This window comes from Solanum stenotomum, chromosome 6 (assembly GCF_019186545.1).
Source record: "Solanum stenotomum isolate F172 chromosome 6, ASM1918654v1, whole genome shotgun sequence".
In the NCBI taxonomy this organism is placed as follows: domain Eukaryota; kingdom Viridiplantae; phylum Streptophyta; class Magnoliopsida; order Solanales; family Solanaceae; genus Solanum; species Solanum stenotomum.
The window spans coordinates 7,823,518-7,834,887 of record NC_064287.1 but is presented as its reverse complement, the minus strand read 5'-3'; the positions used below and the strand labels follow the sequence as shown (position 1 = coordinate 7,834,887).

Below are 11,370 nucleotides of genomic sequence, written 5' to 3'. Positions count from 1 at the left end.
ACCTTGAGGCCGCCGTACTCTCATTAGCATTCACCCTAGGCCCCACATCTCGGTTAGCTTGAGCCGTCATGGCTCGGGCTAGAGATAGAAAAGCCGCCCTAATCTCTTCTTTAGTCATGGCCGGGGGAGCCACCGGAACCTCATTCTCTTGATTGCCTATGGGGACTTGGTCATCTTGAAGACCTTGCACAACTTGGAGAGGAACTCCCTCATCAACTACCTCCTCTTCCGCTCTCCTTCGGTTAGACCTCGTATTCATTTCCTATAAACACAAAAGACCGAATACGGAAATGGCACTTATAGACCAAACTCTAAGGCACGACGTCAAGATTAATGAAAGAAGTGAAACTTCTACCGTCCTATAGCCTCTCGCCCATAGATGTGTCGTGACTTACACCGATGAACAAGACTCTACTAGAAACTGCATATGAGACTTTGAATCCTAAGGGACAATTTCCAAAACCTTATGCTCTGATACCAAGTTTGTAACGACCCGGGAGCACCCCCTAGCCGTTACATGCGTATTTGACCTCTCAGAGGTCTTATACAAGCCTTAGCATTCATTCATCGCATTCGGTAATAAAAACCATATGGAATAAAAAACAATTTTTAAAACGAATCCATAATACTCATAAAATCTTTCAAATGTAAAGAAGTAGAGTTTCTAAGTATCATGTACCATCTTAGACACGAATAGAACATCTTAGGGACACGGCCCTTTACAAAAATAGAATATATAAGTCTTATACAATGTCTAATTGGAAATACTAGAAATATAACAACTATGTCCTCGAAAATATGAGGACATACCAAGCTTCTTGAGAAGAGTCAATATCCCAAGATTCCTCAAAAGATCTCCTCACTTCCCACCACCTACACTTATAACAATAGAAAAATATGGTGTTAGTACAATAGGTACTAAGTATGATGACCATGCAAGAAAACATGCACAACAGACATTTATAAGAAATGTATGCTTTTAAGACCTTCTTTAACAAACCTTTTTACAGCCACAACCATAAACCAACATTTTAAGTCACCATTCACAATTAAGACCATATTCACATCATTTATAACTCAATTAATACAAGTGCACAATACTTAAACAAGATAGCAAAGTAATTCCTTCATTACCATTTAAGCCTCTATCTCAAGTCACCCTAAGCCACACTTAAGTGAATAATGAAGTGACCGCCCATACAACCTCTTCATATACACCTAAGTGTTCCTAAGAGTTACCATAGACAAGGGTTTTATCATTACATTATAACATACTAAGTCAACATTCTTTATAAAACCATTTAAGAGACACACAAGCATATAGGGGACCATCACATAATAGCCCTAAGGCTTAGGGAACTCACTTTAGCATCTTTTAAGCCTACTCGTGCCATGTGTAAATAGCATCACATACTACTACTTACACGTTGTAGAACCTATCAAATACTAGAATGCACATCCCACATGATAGAAATAAGCCTTAACCGACATAGACCACACTAGCAAGGTGTGGAATCCGGAGTCTATCCTACTCTGTGAAGGTTGTTCTAATTGCCAAGGGTAGAACTAAAAGCAACCCATGTTGGCACATGGTTTAAGAGATGTCAAAGGATGTTCATTGTTCCTAATCTCATGCTCAACTAGGCCACTATCATAACCACATCCACTCGGTGCTTAGCCTTGGTTTCGATAGAGTATTCAATCACATATGTACTAGAGAGGGTTCCTTTTCTAGTTCAACCAACTCATAGTACCTCTTCCCAAGAAAGGCCCCATTTCTTAGTTATAGCCAATCTAGGTTCATAATGATAGCTCATTTGACTTTCTTAGATAAGGATTCTCATGTTGTTCCGGCTGTATCCATCTCTAAGTCTATCATTTCACTCAAGAAGGGAACATCGCCCTAAGGCCCATCCTTCATGATTATACAATTTCCTAGGAAAGCTAGACTCATAAAAAGGCACTATGCTTAAGTCTACCAATTCAAGTCTTGGCCTAGAATTCCTCTTTTAGCATTTATAGGAAGAGCTCCATTACTAAGTCATAGCCCAACCAAACATTCATATATATAATCAAGCTTCCATGACACAAGACAACATACTCAAGCCTAGCATATGATCTACAACATCATCTTATGAAAACTCATCATAGTCCATCATCATCACATATCACCATTTCAAGAGAGACATGCTTTCACATTAGCATAATAACACTTTTATACCTTATCACATTAATACCATTAGAATATCTTCACATTATAGCTTCACACAAACTTTACATATAGCTTCTTATAGGACTTTACATAATGCCTCATATATGTATAAAAGTACAACAATATAATAACACTTATATATTGACCTTCATGGCCTCAATTCCCAATAATACCTCACAAGAATAAGGTATAACACTTCTACCAAGGGTGGGTTCAACCTACCAACAACAATCAATTCCATAAAGAGAGTTCAATCTTTCTCACCATAATCCAAAACCATAGCCAACATCATCAATACTTCACCCATAAGGATTACCACCATTAATTTATCCATTACCAACAATTAATCATAAATAAACAGTAAACAACACAAGAGATATCAATACAATTCACTTTACACATAATTCCATCAACTTTGAATTTATAGAAATAGACCCACTTCATAGCAAATTTAGGGTTTTAGAGAAAACATGGATTCTTGAAGGAAATTCATATAGAATCATCAATTCTACTTTAATCCACCAATATAATGCTTTTGAAAACAATTTATCAATGAACCCGTGCTTAGAATAGAAATTAGGCTTTTTGTTCTTTGAAGACTTTTGAAACCCTTTTGAATGGACTCCTTGAAAGAAAGGATAATCAAGGATCAAGGGTCACCATACCATAAACTTGATGAATTCCATGAAAATTTGATGAAGAGAGCTTGAAATCTAAAACCTTAGGTTCCACTTCTCCTTCTTCCTTGAGTTGAGAGAGAAATATTGCGAGAGAAGAACTTTGGAATTTAATTTGGGAAAAGAGAGTAAATGACTTGTTAAAAGACTTAAAACCTTATATATTTATCATAAAACCATTTAAAATAAACCCCACATAATAAACAATTAAAATGAAATTACTTAAAAACCCTTATCTTGAGGCAGCCCGTCAAGGACCACGCCCAACTAAACGGGTCGTGAGGGGCACCACGGCTCGTGGTGGTCCCCGTGGTCTTTGAGGCAGTGAGCCTACCTCACCTGCCAAGCCCTCCAAGGCCAAGTCAAGTTCAAGGAAGCTCCCACGATCCATGGTCAACACCACGGGTTGTGGTGATGCTCGTGAACTTGGAGGCAGTGGCTTGGCTAAATGGCCTTGCAAGCTTTGCCACCAAGTGACCTTCACGGCCATTTTCACGAGCTGTGGTCATCACCACTTGCTGTGAAGTGGTCCGTGTCATGGGGCAGTAACTTGGCCAAGGTTGAACAAGCCTTGTCCCCTTGGCTTGGCATATGCCACTTCCTTAAACCATCATTTAAAAACACCTTTTTAATATAGAGTCTAGCACGTGCCTTGACGTTGACTCATGAAACTCGTTTAAACAAGACTCGGGACAACCATACTCCATCAAAACACATGTGAAGCTCTAGTTCTTCCTACTTCATTTTGAGGGGCGTTACAATAGTTTAGGATTTAGTGTTTATAGTTTAAGATTCAGCGTTTAGGGTTTTGGCTTTGGGTTTAGGATTTAGGATTTAGTGTTTAGGGTTTAGGGTTTAGGGGATGGATTTATGGTTTAGGGTTAAGGTTTAGGTTTCTTTTTAAAAAAAATTGGAATACCCTTAGTTGGGTAGGGGCTGAGCAACACCCCCAGGCCTTACCATTTAAGAAAGCAAAAATATAAGGAAGGGGGCATAAATCTAACCTCCGAACCTATGGTGGTTCAGTAGTCAACCTTCCCAGAAGGATAGTCAACTCATCCCCTTACAAAAAAGGTAATCCAAGACACTAAGCACCTAAAGAGAGGACTCCTCTCAATACATAGACTCTAGAAAAACATAAATAAGGGAGACTCTCCCTTTACAATAAAATGACAAACGGTACCTATTCAAAGAGGCTGTAAATATAGTTACAGGTAAGTTAAAGCGGTTACAACTATTTCAGGGTGGCTCCTTAATCTTCTTAATCTTCCTTCTTCTGAAACATTCCATCTCAAGCATGTCTAGTTGATAATATGCTCTTGCTTATTTTGGTATTTGATGATTGTTAAAGTAGAGTTGTGGACTAGTGATCTTGTGACTGTGTTTTGAAAGGGAATCAGCCACAAAGTTAGCTTCTTTGAGTGTGTGATTACACTTAAATTTATGAGTATGCCTGATGAGTGCCTGTAGCTTCAGCATCTGTGTGTTAATGCTCCAATGGGGTTCAGCTTTGTGCATTATCCAATCAACCATAAATTGAGAGTCCACCTCCAAAATGATTTTATTGTAACCCAGTTCAAGGGACAAGGTCATCCCAAAAATAGCTGCTTCGAGCTCTACTTTGTTGTTGGTTCCTTCCCCTAAGGGAGTGGCAAAGGCTAACAACATTTCTCCTTTTTGGTCCCTGATTATGTCTACTGCTCCTAATCTGCCTGGGTTATTTAATGCACTACCATCAGAGTTAATTTTTACCCATTGATATGGCGGCTTTCTCCACATAACCGTAGTCACTTTGGTATCGTGGATGAATTTTTCCCCTTTGGAGATCAGTTCCTTGTAGTTTGAGGACCATCTGATTTGAGGAAATGTTGTAGTTATGAGTTTGTAGTTGTCCTTGTAAATGGCATATTTGACTTTGCTCATGTTGGACTGCTTCCCACCATATTTTCTAGCACATTTATTCTTCTATAGATTCCAGCAAATGAATATCGGAGTAGCTTGTAGTAGCAGCCTATGTGCTTCATTGTTGTATTTGGTCGACCACCATTGCATGATTAATTGTGGGAGAGAGCCGTGATCATTGTTGATTCCGGCAGCTACAGCAAAGCTTCTCCACACGTATCTAGCAAAAGGTCCATTGTTGAAGGTGTGCTCTATGGTGTCCTGGCCTGACCTGTTACAACAACAAAAATAAGTTGTTGGCTTATTGCCAAAGCTGGTTAGCGTTTCATTAGTAGGGAGTTTACCACGTAAGGCTCTCCATAACAAAAAGGAAGCTTTAAAAGGGATACTTTTGTGCCAAATGAAATTGTGAAGATGAGTGTTGGTCTTCTTCTCCCTTATCTCATTCCATGCTGATGAACAAGTGAATTTTCCATTATTGATCAGCTTCCAGATAGCTTGGTCTGGGAGGTCCAACTGGATGTAGAGTTCTGTGGATGGAATATTGGCTAGCTGGTTATGTGGAGCTTGTTGCATAAGCATGTTCAAGTTCCATTGCCCCCTACCAAATATTATGCCATAGTTGTATTGTTAAATCTATTACTGTCCGAGGAGAATTGAGCAAGATGTCCAACACCTAACCAATTGTCCCACCAGAATGAGCAGTTGCCTAAATTGAGCTTCTATTTAATATGTTCCTCGACTTTCTGTTTGTTGTGCATCAAGTGTTTCCAGGTCAGTGATTCTCCTGTGTCCCATTTCTTGCTGATAGGATTTGATCTTTGGCAGTACTTTGCTTTTAAAAAATCCCCCCAAAGAGTTTGTTTGGATCTAAACATCCACCATTGTTAATATTGGAAGGCCATGCACACATCCTTGAGATTCCTCATGCCAACTCCTCCCTCATCAGAAGGAAAGCTAAGCTTCTTTCAAGAGGCCCAGTGGTACTTTTTCCTCTCATTCCTCCATCCCCAGAAGATGTTTGCCATGATGCTTTGGACCTGCTTTAGGACAGTTGCAGTAGGGGTCACAGCTGATAAGAGATGGATAGGCAGAGACTACAAGACATGCTTGACTAGGATTGCTCTGCCACCATAGCTCAACAATTTTGTTTGCCAACCTGTGATTCTACAAAACATATTGTTAATAAGGTCAGAAAATAGATAATTCTAGGTCTACCAACAAATAAAGGGCAACCAAGATAAGTGAGAGGGCCATCCTTCTGCCTGAAGGAAGTGATTCTTTTGATACTTTGCTTGGTGCTGTTGAATGCATTAGGATGGACCATGAAGTGATTTTTATCAGTGTTAACAAGCTGGCCTGAGGTTTCTTCACAGGCTTTCAAAGTTCTCATAATGAGGATCAGGGTTTTTTGTCTTCCAGAAGTGAAAAGAATAATATCATCCGCAAAACTTAAGTGATTCACTTGAGGACCCCTGGGTTCCATGAAGAAACCATGGTACTCTAGGTTGTTGTGTTGGTTGTTCAAGGATCTAGAAAGGACCTCTGCACCTAAAATAAATAGGGCAGGAGATAACACATCTTCTTGTTTGAGACCCCTAGTGGAATGAAAGAACCCATGTCTTTTGCCAATGATAATAATAAAATACCAATTATTATCCATGATCCTCTAAACCATTTCAATAAAGACCTCATCAAACCCCATTCTTCGCAACACCAAACATGTATAGGACCTGGAGACCCTATCATAGGCCTTAGCCATGTCCAGTTTGATAACCACATTGCTCCCAATATTAGGTTTCCAAATCTGATGAATAATCTCTTGTGCCAGCATAAAGTTCTCAGATATGCTCCTACCTTTGACAAAACCATATTGGTTGAGGGACACTAACTCATGTTGAATAGGACCAAGTCTGGAGCTCACCAATTTAGAAATGATCTTGCTAGTAAAGTTGCTTAAACTGATGGGCCTGAACTTAGTGATCTTGGTGGGATTGCTCACTTTAGGAAGAAGAACAATGCAAGAGTGAGAAAAGTACTTAGGGATTATCTCGCCACAGAAAAAGACTTGAATGACTCCAAAGACATCATTTTTGATGATTTGCCAGCATTTCTGAAAGAAGTAGCCATTCATCACATCCAGCCCAGCAGCAGAATTAGGATTCATAGAGAATACTATCTCTTTCAACTCTTCTATAGTAGGCATAGCAGTAAGGTTATTGTTTTGCTCCTGGTTGACCATCCTTGGGATGCAATCCATAGCACCCTAATTGATGAGCTTGTTTTTCCCTTTAAAAATGCTCTGAAAATGGTCACAAGCAGCCTTAACAATATCTTGTTCTCCCTGTATCCATTCCCCATCTTCCCAGAAAAGTTTATGGATAAATAACCTTCTTCTTCTTCCCCTTATCAGAGAGAGGAAGTATTTAGTGTTACAATCTCCTTCTCTGAACCATCGTAACAGTGTTTTTTGTTTCAAAATAGAGTCTTGTAGTTTCAGAAACTTAATATATTCTGCATTCAGTTCATGAAGAGTAGCTCTGTTGCTATCAGTGTGCTATTGGATAAGTTTCTCCTCAACAATTCTGACCTTCTCCTCATACTCCTAGACTTTCATGAAGATATCACCAAACTCCCCTCTGGACCAGGTGCTGAGGGTGTTAGATAACCTCTTCAATTTCTGGTGGAACTTCCACATGTTGTTACCCTCTACATTCCTTTCCCAACCAAATTTAACCATGTCAAGAAAGTTAGGGTGGTCATCCCAGCAATTAAGAAATTTGAAGTATTTGATATGCTCTTCCCCCTGTTAGCCATTTCTAGAAGCAGAGGACAGTGATCAGACCCTACAGAAGATAAGTGAGTGATGGTAGTTTGAGGCATTTTTTCCAATCAATTATCATTAACTAGAGCTCTGTCCAGTCTTTTCCATACCCTGTGGTGGATACCTCTGTTGTTGGACCAAGTATATTTCTGACTACTGAAGCCTAAATCCAGCAGTCCACAAGCCGCAATCACAGCTACGAATTCTAGGCTTTTTCTCATGTTATAAGGTACTCCTCCTAGCTTTTCCTCAATGCCAGTAATAACATTGTAGTCTCCTTCAGAGCACTAGGGCTTGTTATTATCAGCAGCAATGTCAAGCATTTTATCCCACAGAATCCTTCTGAGATGATCCTTGCACTTAGCATATACAAAAGTTGTGTTGAATTGGGTGTGTAGTTCATTATGTCGAATATCACAAGTAATTTGTTGTTCATCCTCCTCGAGTATAGCACAGTCAATGTCTTTATTCCAAAAAAGCCAAATTGTTCCATTACAATTACTCACTTCCTGTTCCATAGCTAATTGTTGTTTGAAGTTTTGAATGTGGGTGGTGTCTGAAAACGGTTCAAGGGCAATAATGATGGAGAGTTGGTGCATTTTCTTGAGAATTTTGAGTCTTTCAAGAACTCCCTGGGTGTTGATCCCCCTTACATTCTAGATGAGTAAACTAATCATTGATATGGTTAAGTATAGGGTTTAGGGTTTATGTTTTAAGGTTTAGAGTTTAGGGTTTTGGGTTTTGTATTTCGGGTTTAGAGTTTAGGGTTTATGGTTTAGGGTTTTGTGTTATAGGTTTAGGGTTTGGGGTTTATGGTTTATGGTTTTGGTTTAAGGGTTTATGGTTTAAGGTTTAGGATTGAGGGTTTAGGTTTTAGGGTTTAAGGTTTAGAATTTAGGCTTTGGGGTTTAGGGTTTAGAATTTAGAGTTTAGGGTTTATGGTTAGTGGTTTATGGTTTAGGGTTTATTGTTTAAGTTTTAGGGTTTAGGGTTTAGGGTTTAGGGTTTAGGGTTTAGGATTTATGGGTTAGGATTTAAGGTTTAGCATTTAGGGTTTAGGGTTTAAATTTTAGGATGAGTTTAGGGCATAGGTTAAGGGTTTAGGATTTAGGGTTAAGGTTTAGGGATTAGGGTTTTGGATTTAGGATTTAAGGTTTAGAGTTTGGAGTTAGGGTTTAGGATTTAGCGTTTAGGGTTTAGCATTTAGAGTTTAGTATTTAGGGTTTAGGGTGTAGGGTTTTGGGTTTTGGGTTGTAGCTTTAGGGTTTTGGATCTAGAGTTTAGGGTTTACGGTTTCCAGTTATAGGTTTATGGTTTATGGTTTAGGGTTTACGTGTTAGGCTTTAGGGTTTAGAGTTTATAACTTAGGGTTTAGGCTTAGTGTTTACGATTTAGAGTTTGGGCTAAGGTTTAGGGTTTAGTATTTATGATTAGGGTTTTTGATTTAGGGTTTAGGGTTTAGGCTTAGGGTTTAGGATTTAGGATTTAGGCTTTAGGGTTTAGGATTTAGGATTAGGGTTTAAGGTTTAGGGTTTAGAGTTTTGGATTTAGGGTTTAGGGTGTAGTGTTCAGTATTTAGGGTTAAGAGTTTGGATTTAGGATTTAGGTTTAGGGTTAGGGTTTAGGGTTTAGGGTTAATATTTAAAGTTTAGGATTTATGATTTAGGGTTTGTGGTTTAGGTTTAGGGTTTAGCGTTAAGGTTTAGGGTTTTAGGTTTAGCGTTTAGCGTTTAGAATTTAAGATTTTGGGTTTAGCGTTTAGGGTTTATAGTTTATATTTAGGGTTTAGGGATTAGGTTTTAGGGTTTAGAGTTTTGGGTTTAATGTTTAGAATTCAGGATATATGGTTTAGGGTTTAGGTTTTAGGGTTAGGGTTTAAAGTTATGGATTAGAGTTTGAAGTTTAGGGTTTAGGGTTTAGGTTTAGGATATAGGGTTTAGGGTTAGGGTTTAGGGTTTAGTGTTTGGTTTAGTGTTTAGGGTTTACGGTTATGGTTTCAATTTAGAGTTTAGGGTTAAGGTTTAGGGTTTAGGGTTTAGGATTTAGTGTTTAGCATTTAGGGTTTAGGGTTTTTGGTTTAGGGTATCAGGTCGAAAGCTTAGGGTTTAGGTTTAGAGTTTAGGGTTTATGGTTAAGGATTTAGAGATTAGGGTTTAGTGTTTAGGTTTTAGGGTTTTAAATTTAGGGTTTAAGTTAGGGTTTAGGGTTTAGGTCTTAGAGTTTAGATTTAGGGTTTAGGGTTAGGTTTTAGGATTTAGTGTTTTTGGTTTAACGTTTAGAATTTAGGATTTATGGTTTAGGGTTTAGGTTTTAGGATTAGGGTTATGGTTTAGAGTTTAGAGTTTAAAGTTAGGGATTCGAGTTTGATGTTTAGGGTTTAGGTTTTGGGTTTAAGATATAGGGTTTAGAGTTAGGGTTTAGGGTTTAAGGTTTAGGGTTAGGGTTTAGGGTTTCAATTTAGAGTTTAGGGTTAAGGGTTTAGGGTTTAGTGTTTAGGGTTTAGGGTTTAGGGTTTATGGTTTAGAGTTTAAGGCTTATGGTTGAGGGTTTAGAGATTAGGGTTTAAGGTTTAGGTTTTAGGGTTTTAAATTTAGTGTTTAAGTTTTAGTTTTAAGGGTTAAGGTTTAGTGTTTAGGGTTTAGGTTTTATGGTTTAAGGTTTAGAGTTTACAGGTTATGGTTAAGGGTTTAGGGTTTAGGGTGTAAGTTTTAGGGTTTAGGATGTTGAGTTAAAGGTTTTTGGTTTAGGGTTTAGCTTTTAGGGTTTAGGTTTTCATGTTGTAGGGTTATGGTTTGGAGGTTAGGATTCAGGGTTTAGGGTTTAGGGTTTAAAGTTTAGTATTTAGGGTTTGGGCTTTAGGGTTTCGGTTTAGGGCGTAGGATTTAGGATTTAGTATTTATGGTTGAGGGTTTTGGTTTAGGGTTTATGGCTTAGGGTTTAGGGTTTAGGGTTAGGGCTCAGGGTTTTGAGTATAGGATTTAGGGTTTCGAGTTGTAGTTTTAGGTTTTAGGGTTTAGGGTTTATGAAACGACCCCAAAAATGCCCAAAAATGTGCTTCGGAAACACCTATAATTGAAATTCCTTATATCTCAAAATCCGTGCATGATATCGAAAATTTGACTTCATATTCTTATTCAGGGGTTAAAATTGAGTGGGAGATGGGTCTAACCCGAATTTTACAGCAACTGTATCAAAATTCGAAAATCACAAAAAATGCGATTTTCAGGGTCAACTTTAAAGGGGCATATCTCTTAGCACACAAGGAACTGTAAGGGCCGCTACCTATTAAATTAAAGCCCTTCGAGTTAGCTTTCCAATACAATTGGTTTCACCTCATTCCGAGTTAGGATGAAGGAGTTATGATCATTTTCGTAAAACCTGTCGGAGCAGAATTTCAATTTCCAGTAGCTAAAGTTACTGTAGCGGCTGGACGTTTTTCTTTTATAAAAAAGAGGATTGTCCCATACTTAGTTATATTTCTTTCTAGCTTCAAAACACTCAAAAACACTCTCTAATCCCTCTCCAAAATTCCACCAAGATCTTCAACCAAATTCAAACATCTCAAGTTCTAATTCCGGATTCAAGACTCAATCTCAAGCATCAATTCTCCATTCCAATCTTCATCAAGGATTCTCCAAAGTTGAGGTATGTGGGTTGATTGTGGAAACCTTCCTTTCCACAAGTCCAACCATTTATCCTCTATTTTACTTCAAGTTTATGGGTCCTTATGATCATTTATGAACTCTTGAATTATG

General features: G+C 38.4%; 2 protein-coding genes across 2 annotated transcripts; both read right to left on the bottom strand.

Moving 5' to 3' along the window:
• Positions 1–4,212: 4,212 nt before the first annotated feature.
• LOC125868450 (uncharacterized) lies at positions 4,213–4,812 on the bottom strand. Its single transcript, XM_049549095.1, has one exon. It carries the CDS (start codon positions 4,810–4,812, stop codon positions 4,213–4,215), a length of 600 nt encoding a protein of 199 aa, XP_049405052.1.
• A 1,648-nt stretch (positions 4,813–6,460) lies between these two features.
• Positions 6,461–7,033, bottom strand: LOC125868449 (uncharacterized). The gene has a single exon (XM_049549094.1). The coding sequence runs from the start codon at positions 7,031–7,033 to the stop codon at positions 6,461–6,463; it is 573 nt and encodes a 190-aa protein (XP_049405051.1).
• Between the last annotated feature and the right edge of the window lie 4,337 nt (positions 7,034–11,370).